The 23612-nt window shown below is 42.7% G+C and overlaps 2 protein-coding genes across 6 annotated transcripts in view; one reads left to right on the forward strand and one right to left on the reverse strand.

Annotated features, from left to right (window-relative positions):
• Positions 1-23612, forward strand: part of MCF2L2 (MCF.2 cell line derived transforming sequence-like 2) — a 261670-nt gene that overhangs the window by 166679 nt on the left and 71379 nt on the right. The window lies entirely within an intron of this gene.
• On the reverse strand, positions 1419-23209 carry B3GNT5 (UDP-GlcNAc:betaGal beta-1,3-N-acetylglucosaminyltransferase 5). 4 transcript variants are annotated; one of them, XM_037988521.2, is made up of 2 exons: positions 22178-23209; positions 1419-5688 (listed from the first exon to the last, which is right to left on the reverse strand). In XM_037988521.2, exon 2 carries the CDS (start codon positions 5381-5383, stop codon positions 4250-4252), a length of 1134 nt encoding a protein of 377 aa, XP_037844449.1. In that variant the 5' UTR covers positions 5384-5688; positions 22178-23209; the 3' UTR covers positions 1419-4249. The 4 variants fall into 4 exon arrangements, with proteins under 4 accessions (XP_037844449.1, XP_037844448.1, XP_007970153.1 ...); XM_037988520.2 differs by lacking the exon at positions 22178-23209 and adding an exon at positions 21417-22041; XM_007971962.3 differs by lacking the exon at positions 22178-23209 and adding an exon at positions 21370-22041.

The following is a 23612-nucleotide window of genomic DNA, read 5'->3' on the forward strand; positions in this document are numbered from 1 at the left end:
ATGGAATGATTAATAGGTAGTACAATAATATATGTGACTAAGTATAAATTTGGGAAGGAGGGAAGGAAGAGATGCTTAAGGGAAGAGAGAAGGTAGAACTGGGTTTCCAAAATTTCAACAGGTATAGAAAAAACGGTGTTCTTGGCAAGGGAAACCAACTTAAGCAAGGTATGGTCACGAATGACATTATGATAGATAATAGTGGCAGTGATAAAAACCAAGCTATAAGGAATGAAGGAGGAAAAGATTACAGAGGGCCTTGAAAACCAGGTAAAAGAGTTTAGATTTGATGCTGGAGGCAGTATGGAGTCTTTGAGGTCTGGAGTAAAGGAATATTGTAATGAAAGCTATGATTAAGGACTGTGTCACTGCAGAATGTAGAAGTGATTGGAAGGAAAATGGACTCAAAGAGACATCGAATATTCCTCCCATTATTATCGCAGAATGAATAACCTTGCATATCAAGAGTTCTCTGGTTCTATTCTCGTTGCGGCTATAGCATCCAATTAAAGTCCCCAAATATAGGTCATTAATTAATTCTTCCAAGTCATCACATTTTAGTACCAACTACAAACTCCTACCATGCCTTGCAAGTAAAAAGTTCTACCATAACCAAATAATTCAGATGCTGACAAGTTTTAAATATAGATTGAGTTACACAATACGCTATGGGAAGAACTGAGCAGGAATCAGGTAAAAAACAAATGAGGAGCACACTACATGCAAATATATCGAAGCACCAAACACTCCAAAGTAGGTGTAAGGGCATTCCTGATATTAAGAGATTAGGGTTAAAATTGACTGTATTTCAGACAGCTAACAACATCAAAGAAAAGGAAAACGTAACTTTCGCAAGTAGTATCTTAAGGCACTGTAACTAGAGGTGATTTCTTCCCTCTCTCAACAGATTATAGTCATGCATTGCTTAACAATGAGGATAAGTTCTGAGAAATGTTTTTTTTTTTTTTTTTTTTTGAGACAGAGTCTTGCTCTGTCGTCCAGGTTGGAGTGCAGTGGCACAATCTCGGCTCACTGCAACCTCCCTCTCCCAGGTTCATGCAATTCTCCTGCCTGAGCCTCCCGAGTAGCTGGGATTACTGGTGTGTGCCACCACACCCAGCTAATTTTTGTATTTTTAGTAGAGACAGGGTTTCACCATGTTGGCCAGGCTGGTCTCAAACTCCTGACCTCAGGTGGTCCACCTGCCTCAGCCTCCCAAAGTGCTGGGATTACAGGCGTGAGCCACTGCGCCCAGCCAAGAAATGTATCTTTAGGTGACCACGTCGATGTGCAAACATCCCAGGGTATACATAAGAGAACCTAGATGGAATAGCCTACTAGACACCTAGCTATATGGTAGAGCCTATTGCTCCTGGGCTACAAACCTATACAGCATGTTACTGAATACTGCAGGCAACTGTAAGACAATGGAAAGTATTTATGTATCTAAACATATCTAAATGTACAAAAGGTACAGTAAAAATCTGAAATAAAAGATAAAAAATGGTACACCTGTGTAGGGCAGCTCCATTACAATTTCATGGGACTGTCGTCATATATATGGTCCATTGTTAACCGAAACGTCATTTTGTGGCACATGACTACATTAGGAAAGAACATCTCCCCATCTAGACATGCCAGCATGAGTCATTTGACAAACAGTAGCATCTTAGGTGGCCCTATAATGCAGAGAACATGATCACCCTATAGGAATAGGGCTAAGACCATGTAGTACATTAAAACAGAATGAATGATTATATAAGCAATGTTCATGAAAAAGTTTAAATACACATCTCCTGATTTTTCAGTTGTTTATTGGAAATCATAGATTTTTTTTTTTAACCCACTAATTATTTTGTCATACAAGAGCAAAATTCAAATAATACAAATATTTAACATTTTGGTATAAAATTAACAATATGGAAAAAAGATGCAAACCAACCAAAAGGTAAAAAAATTTTAACAATAACACTGTGTATAACCATCTTCAAGTGACCATCCAAGCTGATAGTTTATTTTCCCTTTGTTGACATTTTTAAAAAAGATAGCCCTGCATTTGGAGCACCAAAAAGTTTTTTCCTTCTTTTTTAAAAGGTTGGAACCCTTTTATTTACAAATACTCTTCTCAGTACTTTAAGTGTGATGAGGGAATCATCTAGCAACTTCCTTCTTAGAAAAAAGAGGAAGTGCCTTCATATTTCCTTGAAATTTAAACCTGCTCCATTCTATTCTAAGCAAAAATAAAAAGGACACGGTTCAGAAGAGTTCTTTCAGCAAATAAATAATAGTTTCACAAAAGCACTGCTGTAAACAAGATCACTTTGATGGCCAGAGACACTGATGTTTTCAACCAATGGCAACTTTAAACACTTCCAAGTATAGATACACAGGGTATATATGGCCAAAAGGCAATATATCATTAAAGAATCAACTAACAAAAATTAATTATAAGCCTGTTGCTTGGTCAAATATGCTTTTGTTCTCTACGTTTTTTAAAATTGGTCAGAAAACTTAAACTGTGATGTTCTAAAACCCTGCATCTACTCTGAAAGTAACTACAACCTAGAATGTTTGACATTGTAGTTTTGACATTAGTTAAAAATACTAAATTATCTAAGCAATGTAAACAAGCCTCAAATTTCAATAGAAAAAAATTAAAATTTCTGTAAACATTAAAAAGCTACCTGCTAAAAATTGTTAAGTATCATCATCCAGTTGTGTATACTGATAAATCTTTTTTAGTTTTGTTTTGCATGATTTTAGACGTTACCTTATTTTATCAGACATCTTATTTTCCCTAAGAGGTGCCTCTGCTGTCAAAGGTCTTAGAGTGAGTTCAGCCACTGTTGCTGGAGTCATTATTTTGGCCTTCATATAATCTCCCTAGCAGCAGACACCACCTAATTATTTCTGTAGTGAAGGGAGGTAGTGTATTATAGCCACATTTTTATCCTGCTTGTAAAATAAATGTAACTTACTTTATTAGATCTCAGACACATCTCTCTGATTACAAGGAACATGCAGCTTTAAAAATGGTTTAAACCCCAAACTGGCAACTTTTCCATCACTTTTTTACTGTTTTCAAGTTTGAATTATTTAGAAAATAAAGATCACCTCTGACAGCTATTTGATGAAAAATAAATTGTTTTAGATATTATAACTTTGATGTTTAATGCTCTCAATTTAAAACTCTGAACTTGGAACAAAGTGCTGTGGTTTATAAGACCTTGTTGGGGAGGAGTGGGTTAATTTTAGTAATCAGTACAATGATTTAGACACTAAGATTTCATTTTATAAAATTATGGATAAATTAGGCTTGTAATGTTCTCTCTTTCCATTTGAAGTCTCTCCATTATTATATTCCTCTATGTAAACTACATTCAAATAACAACCTTAAACACAGACCAATATTGAATATTTAAAAACCAGTTGAAAACTTCATTAAAATCAGCTTATTTGAATTAACAATGGTTTCTCCCTACAGAAGGACCCTATGAGCAACCAACTGCCCATGTTATGTGTCATTTTCTAATACTTAAAAAAAATCCATTAAAAACATACAAAGTATTAGGGCAGCATTACTCACTTTTCTCAAAGTTCTCATTAAACTTTGAAAAAAGATACCAAAAAAAAAAAAAGGTATTTTAATGACTCTATCACCAATAGCTACATGGATGTGGTAAGAAGTGATTTGTCTGTTTATAATAACGTTGTACACATTTTTCTACATCTCCTCGTAAGAACAAGAGACTTTCTTTTACCAGATTCATGTACTTTCTCTCCTATGCTGACCTTTCCCTGCCCCTACCACCTCCACCAAGTGCTGTTTAACAAAAATAAACTTGTTTACCTGGTCTAACAATATATTCATTTCCTTGAAATGTTGTACTATACGTTCATTTGGTATTTTCCAAAAGCAATTACTCTAACATCAAGACTTCTTAATAACGTCTCTACGCCTCAAGTATATATGTGGCATTACATGAGAACTTGAACTTCCCTTTAGTTTTGTTTTCACTAATAATATAAACCTTTTCTAAATACGAATTCTTTGAAATGAATTTAGGCAATGAAATAGATAAGTGATATTAAACAGCTTCTAGAATCAAAGAAACATTCTGATGGACTAGGCTTTCAAAATATTTGTCTTTCATGCTCATTTTACTTAGGGTATAGACAAACATTTAAAGGTTTTTTTTCATCCAGGTTTCACTCACTGACAGTGAAAACATACAACATTCAAGTACTATTAGATAAACGCAGCCCTACAAGGATATGTGTCCACATAGCTAATTTTACAAAGGAGAATTATCTTCATTAATCTGCAGTATATTTGACCAAAAAAACCTTTTGAAATGGTTTTTACTTTAGGATCTGTAGCATTCTTCCAAAGGTCCTGGAGATCTTGTAAATGTCCATGAGATGTCATCATTTTTTCGTAGATGCAGGGATGATAAGGAGTTTTACCCTCTCCAGAAAAAAACACATGGTACTGTGGTACTATCCCTATTTTATTGGCACAGAGGCCCATGAACACATCATCTATGTAAAGACTAGAATTAAGTGTCTGTGACGCCTCATAGACTTTGGCAGCTACATCACCGGAGATTACATAGGCAGCTCCAGCTGTATAGTCAGGGTAAGCTGGCCACTGGTACATTTCATAGGACACGTAGTATTTGCTGCTTTTATGTCTAATGGGAGGGGCACCACGATGGACACGACCAATCCAAAAGTCTTGAACACCAATTTGTTCTAAACTTTGAAGGTATTCAATCAGATTTGGCATGTGAATAAATATGTCATCATCAGCAGTCATAAGAAATTTGGCATGTGGACAATAGGTATTTGCCCAACTGAACTGCATAAGTAATTTCAGAGTAAGATTGTAGAAAGAATCAACAAAGTCTTGCTGAATTACATCATTGTACATTTGATCTTCCCAAACCAGTTTTCTCTGTAGTTCTTCTCCCTCCAGTGGACTAGGAGTTCCTAAGGCAAACAGAGTTTTGATGTTGGCATTCAGCTGAGACCGAACGTAATTCTCATTGCCCCACGTCTTTCTAATTGCGGAACGTCGATCGTAGTTTTCAGGAGCGGTTTTTACAAACAGTAAAAGGAGGACGTCTTGAGCTTGACACTTTTCCTTGTGGTTAATCAAGTACTGGTAGCGAGGCCCCGCTGAGGTGTGCTTAAGAGACAGGGTATCGTTCACAAAGTCATAGCTATTTATGAGGTATCTGTAAGAATATGACTTCATATGGCTCACAATGTGATTATCGATCGGTTCCCAAAAAAACATGAGGCTCCCTATAAAACAAGTTGCAAATAACTGAATAAACTGCCATTTTTTGACTCTTCTGCCACTAATCAACATTCTCATATCCACTCAAGTCTGTTTTTATTTAGGATCAGTTTTAAACAGGCACTGGCTTCTTCGGGACCATAGAACTTCGTATTTCGTAGAGTAGGTGTCCATCTTAATACATGTTGGTCATTAAAAATGGAAAACAGTTTTCTTATTTCACAAAATAGTTTCTTTTAATCCCATTTTTCTGAGATTGTGAAAGAATGGAACACCCTGTAGAACGAGGACACTGGCACGTCAAAATTCTTCCACCCGGGCATCCTTCAGGAAGCGTGGTGGGCAGCCTCATGTGGCTCTCCCATGTGAACATTCCATGCCACCTATCAGAGTCAAGAAGAGAAAAGAATCACAATCACGTGGGTTACTGAGGTGCCAGAAAGACACATATTCCTAATTTCTTAAAACCAAATGTAAGCTGCCCGATCTGGACAAAAGGTGATAAGGCAGTTAGTATTTGGCAGAGGCATATAGCTGTTTATTTTTTTTTAGAGGAGGACAGGAAAAGGGAAAATATTGCTTTACACTGTCTTCCCATTCAGAATACAGAGACCTTTTTCTACTCCTACTCTTAAAAAATAAAAAAAAGCTTCCCAAACAGCTATAATCTTGTATACGTAAGTTCAAATTTCACAAATGGGTATATTCATGAATATACTGACTTGAATATGGTCAGGAGGAAAGTAGATACATAGATGAAGGCAAAATCTTCAATGAAAAGAAAATTCACAGCAGTAAAAATCCACTAAGGCTTGCCCCAGACAAGGCAGGAATAAGACTTATTATTATTATTTTTTTAATTAAGGTTCATAATCAAGGAGCCACAATTTGCTCCTTGAAAGCAAACTCTCAATAATCAAAATTAGTTTGTGAGCCCCAGATTTATACAGCCACCTTCTTTCTGCACTTTTTTATTTGGAAATGCAACAGGCGCATCAATGTGACATGTTCTAAACCAGGAAGCAACAGAATGTAGCCAACAAGCACTGTCTTTGTAGTCAGGCAATTTGAACACCAATGCTGCCTCAGCCACTTATGGTTTCTTGTACCGTATCATGCATCTAACATAGAAATTTGACAAATTGGGATAAGACCGTTTAACTCAAAGTCTTTGTGCAAATTAAATGGGAATATACATGATAAATGAAGGGAAGCAGACAGAAGACAGATCATTACCTAGCACACTAGGGTACTCATTTTGAGACGGAGTCTCACTGTCTCCCAGGCTGGAGTGCTCCGCCTCCCGGGTTCACGCCATTCTCCTGCCTCAGCCTCCCGAGTAGCGAGTAGCTGGTACTACAGGCACCCGCCACCATGCCAGGCTAATTTTTTGTATTTTTAGTAGAGACGGGGTTTCACTGTGTTAGCCAGGATGTTCTCGATCTCCTGACCTTGTGATCTACCCATCTCAGCCTCCCAAAGTGCTGGGATTACAGGCGTGAGCCACCACGCCCGGCCTCAAGTGTCATTTCTAACCCATTCTGTTATCTTCTCCCCTAAAACCTGCTGTTCCTGTTTCTCTTTATTTGTGCTTAACTGCACTTCTTTCTTCTGTGCCTGAAATCTGGAACACCCCCCGCCCCATTTCCTCCACTTCCGTTATTTAAATGTTTAATCCTGTGAATCACTTCAAAATCTCTCTTCACCCCTTCATGTTATCCCCTCTCACCCAGACTAGATGATCCCCTGGCCAACCCACCTTCCACTTTACAGTCAGAGTGACCTTTGTAAAACTTGGATTTAATCACGAGACAAACTGAGCTTTTTTATCTTCTTCAGAGCCTCTCCACTAGTTAGTGACAAGATGAAGTCTAGCCCGGCCCACAGGACCCTTTAGGATCTGCCTCTCCAGCTATTTGGTCACATCATTTGACAATACCAAATTACTGGCTGAAAGCACAATCACACTTGCCATTTCATATGCCCTGGTCTTTACACCAGCAGTCCTGTGGCCTGGCTACCCTACCTCCCTTGCTAATATCAAGTCTATAGACATCCTTCTCTGGGAAGCCTGAATTGGGATCAACCCATTCCCTGAAAGATGCTTCTCATCTCATCTGTATTGCACCAGCACCTTCTTATACCCCATACAGAGACTTTTTAGGCACGATGTTGTAGACACCCTACACTCAGCATCCAGGTCAGTGTGTGACCCCTGGTAGGCATTCCCCAAATGTTGGTGCAAAGAACCATGCTGGGGGTGGAGCCACTGTTTACTCAAAGTGATGGTTACTGGGGAAAGACTGGGGGTCAGGACGCCTAGCCAGGGGCCACCTCGGATGAGGTCCATGCCATGGCTGCTTACCCCAGGTCCTCTCTTTTCTTCCACCACTGGGACATAGCACCCTCCTTTCTCAAGGATTCTGTCCCCAGTGCTTACCACAGGTAAAACACTTCCTTGGATGGAGAGGTAGGCTGTCTTCCTCAGGGGTGGTACATTAGTTTCCTGGGCTTTGGACAGGACTGACAGGGAGAGAGCTGTGTAGGCTGAGCCACATAGCAAGCCCCAGGCAAAGGCCCTGCTTCATGCCCAGAGATCTGTCCTCAAGTCCCCCTGCCAGTTGACCCCTGATAGAAAACCAACTGCACACACTGAGTGCCCTGCAGAATGGGCCTAGCCTCAGCTGTGACACCTCCATCCCCACTTCAGAGCTTTCGGATCCAGCTGTATTTCCCACCCCCATGATCACTCCACATCAGGGTAGAGGCAAAGGCCAGGTATGTAAAATGTCCAGTGAGGACTAGAGATTAGAGCCAAGCCCCATTCAGACTTTGTCCGGAGATAATCAGTATAGGGCATATTTTATTGCTAAGGGCACTGATGTGAAAACTGCACGTACCACTTAGGAAGCCACAGCCAGCATTTTCTTTTTTTTTAAATGCAGAGTGTACTGAAAGTAGTAAGAGCAAGAATCATTTTGTGAAACTTTTGGGTTTTATGTGTGTGTGCGTCCAGGGGTGTAATGAGAAATGTGTTACTGTGCTTTACCATCACAAAGGCTGAAGGCCGGGCGTGGTGGCTCATGCCTGTAATCCCAGCACTCTGGGAGGCCAAGGCAGGAGGATCACTTGAGGTCAGGAGTTTGAGACCAGCTTGGCAACATGGTGAAACCCCATCTCTATCAAAAATACAAAAATTAGCTGGGTGTGGTGGTGCACACCTGTAATTCCAGCTACTAAGGAGGCTGAGGCAGGAGAATCGCTTGAACCAGGAAGGTGGAGGTTACAATGAGCTGAGATCATGCCACTGCACTCCAGCCTGGGTAACAGAATGAGATACCGTCTCAAAAAAAAAAAAAAAAAAAAAAAAAAAAGCTGAAACACTGCTCTAAGGAACAGATCAATATCAGTAATTTCCTCCTTGGATAGGCTGGTCATTTCTGGACTGAATGCTCTAGAGGAAGGTGAGAAAGACTTCAGAAAATATCAGTTTCTGATGGTGGCATCTGCCTAAACTTTGCAAAATCACTTTCATTCAGGGGCCCACTTTCTTTCAGTTGCTCTCTCAGTCTTTATCCACAGTGCTCACCCAGATAATGACCATCCTCTGAAGCCTCAAAGCAAGGGCCCTCTGGTCTCCTCCACAATACATCTTGAAGGAACTGGAGGCTTAAAGTAAGGTAATGGGATTCTTGATGGCAGATTTTAAGCCAGCATACACATTTTTAAGAAATCTAGGAAAATTCTCAACTGAAAAGCCCCTGCAGTTTCTACTCTAATTGACCCTGGGAAGGGAACAAAGAGGAAAGTAACCTTTGGAATCTCAGGGATCAAAGGGAAAACCAGCTGCCTATTCCTGAGCAGCTGTGTCCAGCAAGCTCCAATGCCAGCTTGCTTTGCATGTCCTAGAGTTGTTTGCAAGTCTGAGCTTCTTGCTAGACTTTCTGCCCACAAGTCCAACTGCTCCCACACCCAGTGTGCATCCATCTGACTCATTAAAGGCGCTACTATCTCTAGTGAATCAGGCCTATTACTCACCAGGTTGGTGCGTTGCTGCTGCTGCTTATATGGCTACTGTAAGCTGGTTCAGAACATTCATTTTGTCCCCACCCTCAATATGTATGTATTTACCTTATTTTCCTGTATTTTTTCAACTGTTCCAAATTGACATTAACAAGTCAAAATGCTTTCTGAAAAATGACAAAAGACCTGTCACAAAGCCAACATCCCACGCTACTTATTTAGCACAGCATGTGAAGTTCCAAAATGAGAATTCTCCCCCTCCGTCGTTTGAATTTTTTAGCCACCATTTACATAAATCGTAACCAGATCTCACTGATAATACGGGAATGATAAGGGGAAGATTTAGGGAAGGTAAAACTCCTCATTTGTATTACACAGCTTCACTTGTATCACAAAAGAACATCTGAATTCCTCCAAATTGAACATAGTCACTAGGAGGCCTTTCCCAGCCTAAATCAAAAGCACTGCCCTCCCCCGGCCTGCCCCCGATCTAAATTCATCAATTACAAGTCAACACTGTTGCGCCCAGCTCCGGCTTTGCGGATGGAGACCACGCACATACAACTGGCACTCACTCTTCTGGTTTCTTACAGCGTCTTAAAGCTTCTCTAAAGCACAGCTTCCAGCTTTCCTATTCAGAGTGCAGGGCAGGGCCCTAGGAAGACGCCCACAAAGCCTGCCGATCTGGTAGAAGAAAATGCTGGGCCTGGCAGGAAACAAAGCAAGCCCAATGCCGAATGCGAAGCTCAGCAACCATCCACAACAGACTGCTGTGGGTGCAGCTTCCTTTGTGTGCCTGCAGCACGGGTCAGTGGCCAATCAACAGGCTAGAAACTCAAGGGTTACCCCTGTTTGGGGCCAGATTTATTGTGTAACCTTGGGCAACCCTCACCTCACTCTGATTCAGTGCTTTAATCTGCAAATCGGGGATGAATATCCATGTAATGTCACTGAGGGGCAGTAAAAATTATAGATGACTTCAGAGCCTGCTGAAAATAGGAAATAGAAAAGCATGGGAGAGAAGAGGACAAAGAATTGCTTGGAAGAAAATATGCAGATATCTCAAATACAACCTGGGTTTGCTTCTATTTGGACTGAGAAGAAGGGACAGGTATTCTTAGTATTATCTTTCCTAATAGAGGTAGTCAGAAGAATAAAGAATAAAAGTAGGAACATCAGAAAAGAGGTGACAGACCCCAAATACTTTTCAGTCTGGGAACCGTACCCCTCAGTTACTCACAGGAATATTCTTTCACAAGAGAGCTCTTTAAACTTTTTGGGAAGAAACTAGTTAGTACACCCAAAGGTTACAAGTTTCCCTGCAATAATCCCTGATTTTTTTAAACCTTACCCCTGCTATCAACTCATTTCTTTGTGGAGTCTACTTTTGTGATGCTGAGATAATATGTAAAACCTGCTATCCATTTTGAAGTTGTAATCAAGATGGGGAGGTCCACACTTTTAAGTACAAGTTAAAAAACCTCAGTCTCCAGTGTTTCAATTAATCCTATAAGTATATGAGTATCTACTCTGCGAGTTCTTCTACCAGTCACAGTGGGAGATCATGAATAAGTATTTTACAGTCTCCAATCTCAAAGCATTTACAGTCTATTTGTGACAAGACTCATAGTTCCCACATGAAAGCATAGTTCCCACAGACAACAATGGACAAATCCTGGTAAGGCACAGTGTGTCAGCACTAATCTGCATGATACCAACCCCAGGCGCAAGAGGAAAGTCTCTGGGACTGGTAGAGAAATCAGTGGGGGTTGGATTAGTCAGGATTTTAGGAGGGCCTGAGGATGACTAGGATTTAGGTGGCTGCAGGAGTAGGAGCAACCTTTGTTTCAGACAAGAACTGCATATGGCAGATATTTGAGAAAGAGCCATTGATTTGAAAGCGGAGAGGTGGGAACCTACTTATGGAGAACCTTGACAATCAGGTAGAGGAGCCTTAGAGGGTACAGACAGCAGCAGGAAGTCATAGAAATTTCAGGTTTTGTTTGTCATGGTAACTCCCTTGCTCAGTATTTATTAAGTTTGAGCAAGAGGGATTAAACTGGCAATGGTGGCGCAGGGTGAAATGCAGAATGCCTGAAGATCAGGACGCTGGTTTCTCAGGGGCTCGTACTGATGCCGGATGAGGTGAGGAAGGCCTAGTTGAGGGTAGTGGAAGTGGGGAGGAAAGGAAGGCATAAAGAAGGCCCTTTCAAGAAAAACAAAGACCTAGCAGGACCTGATGAATGACCTGGGATGGGGAGTAAAGGAGGAAGAGGAGAAGTGAGAGCTAATTTCAAGCATTACAGACAAGGGAGGGAAAACTGTTTCCTGAGTTAGGAGTGAAGGGGATTGCATTTGATTTTAGACTCGCGTTGAGTTCGAGGGTGATGGAGAGACAAGGTACAGATGTCCAGAGGGTAATAATCTAAGATAAGCTAGACAAGACTGGGGAGATCCAGGTGGGTACTCTGAGCATGAAGATGACTAATTTCATGAATGTGGATAAGCTCTCTAGGTGGAGCGAGAACAATGGGCCTGAAGGAAAAATGAACTCCGGAGAAGGAGAAAAAGGAGGAGTCAATGAAAAAAGGGCTCGTTCATCAGAAAATTAAGATGGGGTTAACAAATGGGTAGAGTGGGTAAGCAGGACAAACAAGGCCCTGGTCTTGGAGCTCTAAGTGGGGAAGAGAGACACTGACCATGTAGTTAGGGTTGTGCTGGGTGCTACGGGAGGGTCTAAAGATGGACCCTGCCCCACTTGGGGGCTGGTTTGAGGTTGGGGAGGGCAATTTCCAGGAAGAGAAGCAACAGTGAACTGTATTTCTGCATTTTACTTAGGAGACATACAACACACTCAAGTCTAAGGAAACCTTATGATGTGTAGACCATTTTGTTCATGTTGTCTCCCAACACTCAAGACAGCTTAGCAGCCAGGAAGTTGTTTACATGGCTTCACTAAGAACTGCATTTCTTCTGAGACTTCAAATTCCAGAATACTCATTCTATAGTATGCTCACTCCTAGCTGCAACTTCTAAATATTCATCCAGAACCTTCTGCCACCCCACCACGCCCAGCAGTCTCCTGACCTTTCTTCCTCATGCACCTCCCCTGTCTCAGATGCAGAATCATCATCGGACACCTTTGCCCTCCCACCCCAACAACCCCAGACCCCAGTGCCACCCTCCCATCTTCCTGTTCCTACGACACCTCCAGGGATGCAGTGGAAACAGAACTTACCAGGCAGGCAGCGTCACCACAAATGGCACTATCTAGCTTTGGGCAAAGTTTTCAGTGCCCTGCGACTGTTCTTGCACTTGTCCCAGACCTTCTCCCTTTCCTGGTCTCTTCAGCGGCCATGCTAAATCTCCCTCTCCCAGGCTCTGTCCCCTCACTCTGAAGACTTCACCTCCTGTCTGCTTCCTAGAGAAAGGAGGAGACATCAGACACACCATCAGCTCCTCCTCCCCTTGTGGGCCGCCTCCTCACGGGCTCCCTAGTTCCCCAACACTCACCATTCCCTCTGTAAACCATACTGATCCCGGCCAGGACTAGAGGGAGACAAGGGAGCCACTTACTTTAGGTGTACAATTTAAGTAGTCAGTATAATAACTCAGTAGTCAGTATAATACTTTGATGCGGTATTTTTTAAAAATCAAAGTTACTGCAAAAAATCCACAATGAACAAAATGTCAAAACTGTAAACCAAGACAGGCTCCAACCCTGCACTTACACAGCCCTGCCTCACCTGACTCCCCTAATCCCTGTCCTGCTGACTGGGACCTGCTGGGGGCTGAATATTGCTGACTTCCATGGACATGCCTGCATTCTTAGTATATGTATGTACACCAACCTAAAGTATCATAAAACAATACTAATCCTTAGTAAGAACTAATCCTTAGTAAGAATTAGTATTGTTCTATACTTTAATTTGGGGTGTGTGTGTATATATATAATGTATATACATTCCTCATTCCTTTATATATTTTACACTTTTATTACTTAATATTCATATATATACATATATATATATATATGAATGCCCACTTCTCTTCCTATTTTTTTTTAATGCTGGACATGAAAACCTCCTAAAATGGTTGTCTGAACCATGAATAGATTGTGTTCTACATAGCCGAAAAACACCAATCTAGAATCGAATCAAACCTCTACCATAAAATCATCCTCTCTTACTTCAATTGTTGCCAAAACAAGAACAAACCCAGGAATTCTATATAAGAAGGTAGTATAATTCGATGGAAATACTAACGGATTAGAAGAAAACTAAGAAATTTAATCATTCTGTTCTGGTTCTGGTTTCTTCCTTGCTGGGAAAATAAAATATTGTAGTGAAACCTATATAGAAAACAAGACTGAACTGATCATCTTCATTTTAAAAATCAACTTAATATTTGGAATATCCCCATGAGTCATGAAAATATAATGATCCCTTTCAAAGTGACATGCTTAGAAAGCAGGACTATATGAGGCTCCTTCCAGTGAGTCGCAGGTTTTTTAAAAATTCCTTTATATTCTCATGCCTTTATATCTTTTACATTTAGACTTTTATTACTTAATAATTAAGTCCCATGTGGGAGAGTTTTTAGTTCCTGTCCAGACATAACGAAAGGAAAGAAAGATAAAATCTTCTGTACCATCTTTATGCTGCATTTTGTTCTACATTCCAAGTTTTTTTTTTTCCTGGCTTCTTCTTGTCATCTGTTTCCTATTAAGTATAGCTAGGACCAATCTTCAGAAGCCAAATTACCTTGTTGAGAGCGATCAGGAATAAAAAGCCCTGCACTTCCTGGAAAAGCTATAATTTGATCTGCATAGATTTCTTCTTAATAAATTAGTTACAATAATTGGTGTTAAGAAATATAACTAGTTACTATTTGGTACTAATTGCCTAGTCTATTTGCTCAAGAAGGAAGGAGGCAATGTGAAATCTGAATTTATAACTCACATTTTAAGGTGAAACATTAGATATCTTTGCAACTGTTATATTTCCAATATAAGACCTCTAAAAAAGAAAAAAATTCTACCTAATGGCTGTCTTCAAGTGTTTTTGTGCTGGGACTTTAGCTATATGAAACTTTAGTTCAAGCCATGGGCAAAAATTAGAAACCATTTGGAATTCTTATCCTTCTGCAGAGAATATATTTATAGAGTTAGTTCTTGATTCACTGTTAGTCCAAAGAGACTTTAAATTCCACTTTAGCAATCATGGCTCTGGGACAGAGGGGAAAGCTGGATAATAAAACCTTCAATGTGAATCCAGGTACAAGATCTCCACCTATGTTAACTAAGCTATATCTTTCTTTATAAGTTAAACATGGGTGTAGATTTGTTTGCTGGTCATGGGGGAAGTAAAGACAGGGAAATTTCAAATGAACAAATGGGTAAAGACAGACCCTAAGTCTTTATTAACGGGACTTGTGGCATGCGATTATAGATTATTCTTATATTTTAGGGACGTTATATGAAATCAATAATTCCCAGTAACCAGTTTGATTATGCAAAATTTGAAACAAATTTTAAAAAGCTGACATATAAAGGAGGTCTCCGAGAGGTCAAACACTTGCTTTTCTGAGCTTGGCCCTCTGTGCTCCTTCTTGCAACACAGTTGTTTGGGTTGACAGGGGTGCCTGCTCTTTTAAATATAACTCTTGTCAGTTTCTTTCTTGCCTACTTAAGAAACAAACTTCTCCTTTTACCCAGTCTAGCAACCAAGACAGGCTCCAACTCTGCACTTACACAGCCCTGCCTCACCTGACTCCCCTAATCCCTGTCCTGCTGACCGGGACCTGCTGGGGGCTGAATATTGCTAACTTCCATGGACATGCCTGCATTCTTAGTATATGTATGTACACCAACCTAAAGTATCATAAAACAAGACTAACCCTTACTGTATATAATTAAGTATCATAAAACAATACTAATCCTTAGTAAGAATCAGTATTGTTTTATACTTTAATTTGGTATATAATGGGTATGTCTACTGTACACCAGGCCCTGTTCCAAATGCCTTACAAATATGGTAGCTCTTGAAGCCTGACAACAGCCTTTGAGGAAGAAAGGATCTCCCTCCCCAATGTTGCAAAAGATACTGAGGTACCGAGATACCGAGTTAACCATGTAACTTCAACAAACTCCAGACCCTGTAGCAGCTTAGAGCAGCTTGTCAGTCCCAGCCCCATCCCTGTGTTCCTTACCTGCCCTTTCTCCCTGGCATGGGCACAGGTTTTCCTGCAGTTCTCATCAGGAGGGGAGGGCAGGGGAGCAGGTGGGCAGGGTCAAGAGAAGCAACCCCAGAGGGATGAGAATTTGCTTCACTGCCAGAAGTTTGAAGTCATTTCTGTTTTGCTGCATTTTGTTAGCACTGTTCTTACTTCTTTTACTAACATACTCTTTTTCAAACCTTCCATTTCAGTTTTCCCTCCTTCTTCTTCTTGGTCTCAGTAGTACGACAGTAGGCAGAACTGACCTCATCAGTCTGTGTCCTTTGAGTGTAGTCTTTCATCCACAAAAAAGATTCAGGGACTCCAAGGACAGAGATCCAAAGTCGCAGGAGGGGGAGAAAAAGAGGTGGGGAGGAAGGAAGGAGAAGAGGCAAAAAAGTACCAGAGTCAGGGAGGATGTTTTAAGCAAGTGTTGGGTAAAATGAAAGGCAAGGAGTCAGACACAGACACCATGGCCTGGAAAAGCTGTCATTCTCTAATGAAAAAGCTGTATCAAAACCGTTTTCATGTGTAAAGGCAGGGAAAATCTGAAGATATATTCAAAGTCAGCTCATAAAATGACACATAAGTAGTAAACCTGATGAAGAGATGTAAACCAGTGATCCATCATAAAGTAGATGAATAAAAAACACAAGTTCACCTATCAGTAAGAGTAAGAATTATTGCCTAAAATGCATACCCATCCCTTTAATGTGACATAAAACATGCTACAAATAGCCACTACTCCCAACCCCACCCCTGCCACCCCACTAGGACTCCTCAGACACAATGACTGCTTTATTTGAGTCACCAGAAGAACAACATTCACTCAAGCTAGAATTTTTCAAACATTCTTGAGATTTGTTAGGCTGGCTTTGTCCCAGAAAAACTAAGATACATTTCAAATGTTGCATTGTGTTGGGTAGCCTTCATCCACGAATCTGTTATTAGAAACCCATATGCAGTTGGCCCTGTACATTCATGGGTTCCGCATCCTCAGATTCAACCAACTACAGATCAAAAACATTCTTAAAAAAACTGTACGGTTGTGTCTGTACTGAACATGCACAGACATGTTTTTCTTGTCATTATGCACTAAACGATACTGTGTAACAATTGTTTACATAGCATTTACATTGCATTAGGTATTATAAGTAATCTAGAGATTATTTAAAGTACATCGGCCAGGTGTGGTAGCTCACACTTATAATCCCAACTACTTGGGAGGCTGAGGCAGGAGGATCATTTGAGCTCAGGAGCTCAAGGCTACATGCCTCTGCACTCCAGCCTGGGCAACAGAGTGAGACCCCATCTCTAAAAGCATAAAAAGAAAAAAAAAAGTACATGGGAATATTGCATAGGTTATATACAAATGATATACCATTTTATATAAGGGACCTGAGCATGCATGGATATGGGGGGGTGTCCTGGGACTAATTCCCCAAGGATACCGAGGGACAACAAACTATGGACCCCAAACCAGGTGCTCTGTGGATGAAGAGCTTTCCTCTGAGATGAGGGAAGCAGGGAGAAGATGGAAATTGGGGAAGGCTTTGTGGGAGAGGTGGCAAATGAGCAGGAGCTAGAACAGAATTCAAATGTGGGTTTGTGGAGGAAAGGAGGAAGACAGCTCAGAAAGAGAAGTAGTCTACAGCCATACCACCCTGAATGTGCCTGATCCTGGCTGATCTCAGAAGCTAAGCAGGGTTGGGCCTGGTTAGTACTTGGATGGGAGAAAGAAAGGTGAAGGGAGGAATACGGCAAGGAGCATTTCAGCTGGCTTAAAAGGGTGAAGTGGGCTGGGTGTGGGGGTTCACGCCTGTAATCCCAGCACTTTGGGAGGCTGAGGTGGGCGTATCAGGAGGTCAGGAGATGGAGACTATCCTGGCTAACATGGTGAAACCGTGTTAATTTTTGTCTCTACTAAAAACACAAAGATTAGCTGGGTGTGGTGGAGCATGCCTGTAATCTCAGCTACTCGGGAGGCTGAGGCAGGAGAATCGCTTGAACTCAGGAGGTGGAGGTTGCGGTGAGCCAAGATGGCTCCATTGCACTCCAGCCTGGCGACAGAGCGAGACTCTGTCTAAAACAAAAAAAAAAAGGTGAAGTGGAGGGAGCAGGGAATAAGACATTCCAAGAGAGACTATGCAGGAATTTTTTTAAGCCCGTAAGAGAAAAAGTTGTGGCTTGAATGGGGAAATGTCAAATCACTTAGTTTGGCTAGAAGTTAGGGTAAAGGGAAAAGACGGAAAAAAGGAGATCAGAAAGGTTAGCCATGGTTGAATCATAAGAAAAACCAGGATTCAGAAACAGGGTGACGATATAACCCAGTGTCTGCCTGTTGTCCAGTGGCAGTTCCTGTGTCCCGTTCTGGACATTGTCTTTAGAAACAGCACTTGATAGAGGGTTTATAACACAGAGGTACAAAAAGTAGAAGATGGTATAAAACAAGAGGTATGTGTAACATGTTTCTGTCTTGGTGGATCAACGTTTAGTCTAAGTTAACTACCATTTATTAAGTGCCTGCCCTATTCTAGGCATTACAGCGGGCAGCCCTGAAAGTAGGTTAATACCTATATTTAACTAATTCAACAAATATTAACTTATACTGTGTAGTAGGCCATGGACAGGATGCTAAAAAGACTTCAGAGATGTTTCAGGTGTAGATCTTCTATCAAAGGGTCAGTAAATATTCCAGTGCAAGCTGGAATCTGGACCTGATGGAGGTGAAAGAGAGTAAAAAAGCCAAGAGTGTTTAAATGCAAACAAAAGTAGATGTATACTGTGCCTCTCCATTTACTGGTCACATGAGCTCGACTTGTGTCTAAACCATGTACCAGACAGTGTTTTCTGAGGATCATTTGAGATAACTTATTGACAATGTCAGTCCAGATTAGATGTTCCATCTGTGCAAATTTCCTTTCTCTAGAATCTGTTCGTGTAGCTTTACCAGGGTTAGTTCACGGATGGCTGATTTTTTTTTTTTTCAGGTTTTTTTCTTTTTAGAGTACTAAGCTATACTCATAATATGCTTCTTATCAAAAAACATTAATTAGGTAGGAGTTTTTTAAAATACTGGTCTGATGGCTAAGGGCCATTTAACACATCGCAAATACTGTGAGGCAGAAGTATCGCCCCTAATTGACTGAATATGGTCCTTCTCATGTTCCCCATTATTCCATTAATAGAATAATGGTCTTCCATTATTCTTGACAGGAAATAACATGGTTCCCACAAGCATTTAAAATACATTTCAATTAGGATGACACAGGTGTAAGATTATACGGTCCTCTAAAGTAAGAGAAGGAAGCCTGAGGTGAGTCCATCCTTGAACTTATTTTGCTTAGAGCGCTATGAAAAAGTTACAGAAAGTTATAGGAAAGGAGCAAACGAGTCAAATCTGAAATATTAGGTGGATCTTAGGCTTCTGAACTTGAACTTTTGGGCTTTGTTGCCTACACACTTGCTAGAACATTCTCTTTTGTGGAGAACTGGCTTCTAGTGTTAAAACCTTCTATGGAAGAGAAATCTGAATAAGTTACATATCAAAGCCAGCATCTGAATTTGTAGAATTAAAATGTTTTTTTTAAAAAATCGCTTTTTAATTCAAATCTCGTATCTCACCTGATCAAGTTTCTTATCCTTTAAATATAAAGATTCTTACATCCCCTATATATATGTAAACTGATACATATTAGTTAGATATTGCATACTGTAAGGAAAGTATTTAATTCTAGATTTACACTGTTCTGGCTACATCTTTGCTCACAGAGATTCTCAAAGGGTAGAGCTCTTGTAATAATTTACTGTGCCTCAGTTTCTGGAACACGGACATAATGAATTCCTCTCCTTACAAGGTTATTCTAACAATGAATTAAAATAATGGCTATGGAAATATTTCAGAAAAGGCATAATGTATTTTAAAAATGCAAAGCTGAGACCTATTTACTTCAGCATATATAAAATCCCCCCAAATAGGGTACATTTTGTGATTCTGAGAAGAGACCATTTCCTTCTGAATTTCTCCCCGTTTCTTCCTGGCACCTGTGTTCTGAAATGCAGATTCTAGTGCAATTGGGCCTCCGAAAGAACGTGACCCTTTACAATGTGAAAGTCACCAAGTGCAATGATTCTAGCCAAAGTGACCCATTTTAAAAGATGACCCATTTCAAAACCCATGAGTTATTATTCAAGCTGTTCTATTTTTGAGAATTAGAAAGTTTTTTTGTTTGTTTTTTACAGTCTCACCATTTGAATGTCTTTTATTAAAAAAGAAAACTGATCTCCACTTTAATGAAATACAATATTTCATGTTCTACTTGATGGGGCCTGTACTTTATTTTGAAAATTCTTCTGCACCTTCTGAGTTTTCTCTGGGCAAAGCAGTTATAAGCATCTCTACCTCCTACTCATCCTCATCTCCCACTTTCTCAGGAACAGCTGCTCTGAGCTTTGGCTTGGGCCTTTCCTGTGATAACACTGGTTCTACCTTAAGGTGCCACAGGGAGCCTTGCAGGGCCGGGAAGGGTCAGCCTGAGTCAGCCTCCTCCTCAGAGAGTGCTCAGTCAATGCTCAGAGCGTGTGCAAGAGGAGAAGGAAGAGTGAGAAGGACAAGCAGGTTAAGAACTGAATGGAAAACATTTCGGGTATTGCATTTAGCTTGCTTTAAAAGCAAAGAGTTGGCCCGAGAAAGCCGCTTTCACCTCCTCACTTGTGACCAGATAGAAAATCTACCATAAATTTCTGAGAAAGTTATAACATCAGCTGCTGATCACTAATCACCCTTTCAGAAAGTTCAGGTTGGGATCATTTCAGTGCCACCACTTAAGACAACTACCTTCAATCTTCCTTTTCTGGGTCAACTTCAGCTTTTCACATTCCTCTCCCATCCCCCACAGGGACCAGGCAAGGTTTCCCAAAATAAAGGCACAGAGGAACAAATCCAATTCTGATGGATGTACTTTCATCAGATAATTACCATAAATATGAGCCTCAGGCCACCACCAGCCACTGTGCGGTTTCCACATCAGTGTCCCTTTAACAAGATCTGTAACCTAAGAAAACCCACACTGGCCAAGAATGTACAGGGTGTAGTCAAGAGCCGAGTTGAAAACTGTTACTTTTACCTATATGGTATCCAAGCAAGCAATTGCCTCTGTCACATCAGGATTCAAAATGAAATTAGGCAGAGTCAAAGGAAACAGCGGCCACGACCTCCCCGCCAGAAAGATCTACGGCTCCAGTCTCCCCGCCTGCCCACTTCCCTGTCCCCATTTCCCCCTGCCAGTAACTCGCCGAAAGCGTTCCCAGGCTGGCGGTTTCCTCTTTCCAGGCCGACGCGGGCTGTCGACTCGAATTCAGCCCTCCCGCCGGACGCGGGTGGCCGCAAGCCTGGGGCCCTGGCCGGCAACTGAATTGGTGGGCGCGGCGTTCGCCTCGCGGCTCCCGCGCCCGGGCCGGTCCCGCCACCGAGGAGCCGGAGCTCCTCAGGGAATGGGACCGCGCCGGCCCCGGGAAGCCACCCCAACCGGAGCTGCCCGGCCCCCGAGCCTACCTGCCGCACCTGGGCGGCGGCCGGGCCTGGGTCCCAGCCGCTGGCCACCCGCGCGGGCAGGCCGGAGGGAACAAAGGCGCTCCGGGGAGGGGGCGAGCCTCCTTCCCCGCCGCGCTTGCGGAGGGCGGGCTGCCGGGGCCCGCGGTGGGAGAGGCCTCCCCGACTTCCCGGCTTCCCGGCGCTGGGCGGTGCGCGGTCCGGGCCAGGGCGGCGGGCCCCGAGCCCGTGTCCACGCCAGCCGCGCGCCCCCGGCCCGAGCGCGCGTTCCCACCTGAAGTCCTCGCGCCACGCGCCGGGCGAGGACCAGCGTGTCCTCACCTCCTAGCCACTCTTCCCCCGCGGAGACCTCGCTCGGTCCGGAGTGGGCAGACTCGGAGCCTCCCGCGCCGGAGACCGCGAACCGCTCGGCCGAGAAGGCGCGCCGGGCGGGGGCGGGGCGGAGGGGGCGGCCCGCAGCCCCAGTGCCGGGAGCCCGCGCGGGAGACCCAGGGAGCCCAGCTCGGGGCCGCGGCACGGAGAACGAACCATCCGGGTCCTGGAGACGTATCCCGCTGAGCGGCCAGAACTTTCCCCATTTAGCGATCCGGAAGGGAAGTCAACATTCCCACCCAGAGAAGCCTCGGCCCGCGGAAAGATGCGGCCGCGGCACAGCAGCGTTTTCACCACGTAACCGACCACAGACTAACTCCGCGCGGAACCACCGGCCCGGGGCACTCCGCCAAGAGGCGGACTGTGTTGGCCTCGCGGGTCCTGAGCCCAGGGCACGCCGCGGTTCCTCCCACACAGGACATTGGTTCTGCCGCGCAGCGGATTAGGGTGGTCTTTTCGTTTCTGAGCGGGAGCTCTAAGGCAAGCTCTCAAGCGGGTCTTGTTAAAAGGTTTCTGGTCACACCACTTATGCCTGGAGCTCTGGGGACCTCAGTAACAAAGGAAGGAAACTTACAGCAAACTAAGGCTGCACTGCCGCGATCCGTTTCTAAAATACGAGAGGGGGGGGAAACCCCGCCCCAGGCCAGCTTCCCAGTGACTTTACCTCCAAGTCCAGCTTCATTTCAAGGGCAGTTTAGAGCGAAACTCACCAAGTCCAAGCCCAGCTCTTTAAATGTCCAAATCTGAGGTCGGCTTTCCTTCCCGCATCGGAGCGAAAGTCGCTGGTCTCAAGAACAAAACTTGCGGGCTTTAAATCTTGGGCGAAGACTGGACGGGCAGCGCTGGATTGGGCTCGCTTCCCCGGCGGGATGCTGGCTGGATGCGGGCGGAATGGGCGCCGGCCCGGGCGGGGGCGCTAGGCTCCTAGCCGCGCGCCCCGCACCTCTCGGCGTCACGGCCCGAACCCGGCCCAGCGCGTAGGTGAAGGTAATGGGCCCCGCCCCAGTTTGTACTTGTCTGTAGATGAGAATTCCAGGAAGTGTTTCCCTGCCGCTCTTCAGTTAATTGCGATCACTTACTCAAATGGCCAACCGAAAGCCAGAGTGCACGTGAATGTCCTCTTTGAACTTCAGAATACTTCCTGCAGGTAACCAGACAATATCGAGAGATGCGGGCTTCTACTCAGGGAGAGAGATTATGAATGAATCCTGTATGCACTTGGTTTCTTGTTCCCCGCATGTTAGACCTCTCCCTAAAGCCACAAAACATTTAACGGAGATAATATTTTGAGCGATTCTGTTATTGTACCTATTTCAGAACATGATAGAAAAGCACAAGATTAATCCAAATACTTTAGTAAAATAAAAGCTTTGAGTTTGTCATAAGGGGAAGAAGACAGGTAATGAGTTAAATGTATGACTGTTGAATCAGGGTTTAAAACAGTGGGGCCAGCAGGCACGGTGGCTCACACTTGTAATCCCAGCATTTTGGGAGGCTGAGCCGCAGGAGGATTGCTTGATCCCAGGAGTTAGAGACCAACCTGGCCAACACAGCAAGACCCCATCTCTAAAAGAAAACACACACACACATACACACACACACACACAATGAAAACTGCAAACATTGTACTTGTTCATTCAAACTAGATTTTTAGAAAGTTTTAAAATTGCTTTCCTTAAGCAGGTCAGCATCTTTTAAATCATGCAGTTCTTTTCATATGCTACCTACAGAGGGCATGGCTCAGCACCTCCCAGACTGTGGCACTGCATGTACGTCAGACCATAGACAGAAATATTTACATATGTGATTTGCAAAGGAGTCACTGACAGTGACCCACAAATAAGCTGATTCATTATTAATACAGCACTAATCACATACCTTCTGTAATAAAATGCTGACTGAAATCCCACATGCATTTCCCCCAGCCATCACAAGTGCATGTTGGATATCTGTGCAAATATTCAATTACAATTATATTCCTTTCAGATCATTTGGAACTAGGTCCATGTGTCAGGATACATATGTTCCACATACATGAACACATAGAACTGTACCCACGAGAAATACAAACTGACCAAAACCGTGATAGACACACATAAAAATCACATATTCATGTCATACTAGATACAGATAAACATACCAGAT

The sequence above is a fragment of the Chlorocebus sabaeus genome, chromosome 15 (genome assembly GCF_047675955.1).
Source record: "Chlorocebus sabaeus isolate Y175 chromosome 15, mChlSab1.0.hap1, whole genome shotgun sequence".
Classification (NCBI taxonomy): Eukaryota; Metazoa; Chordata; class Mammalia; order Primates; family Cercopithecidae; genus Chlorocebus; species Chlorocebus sabaeus.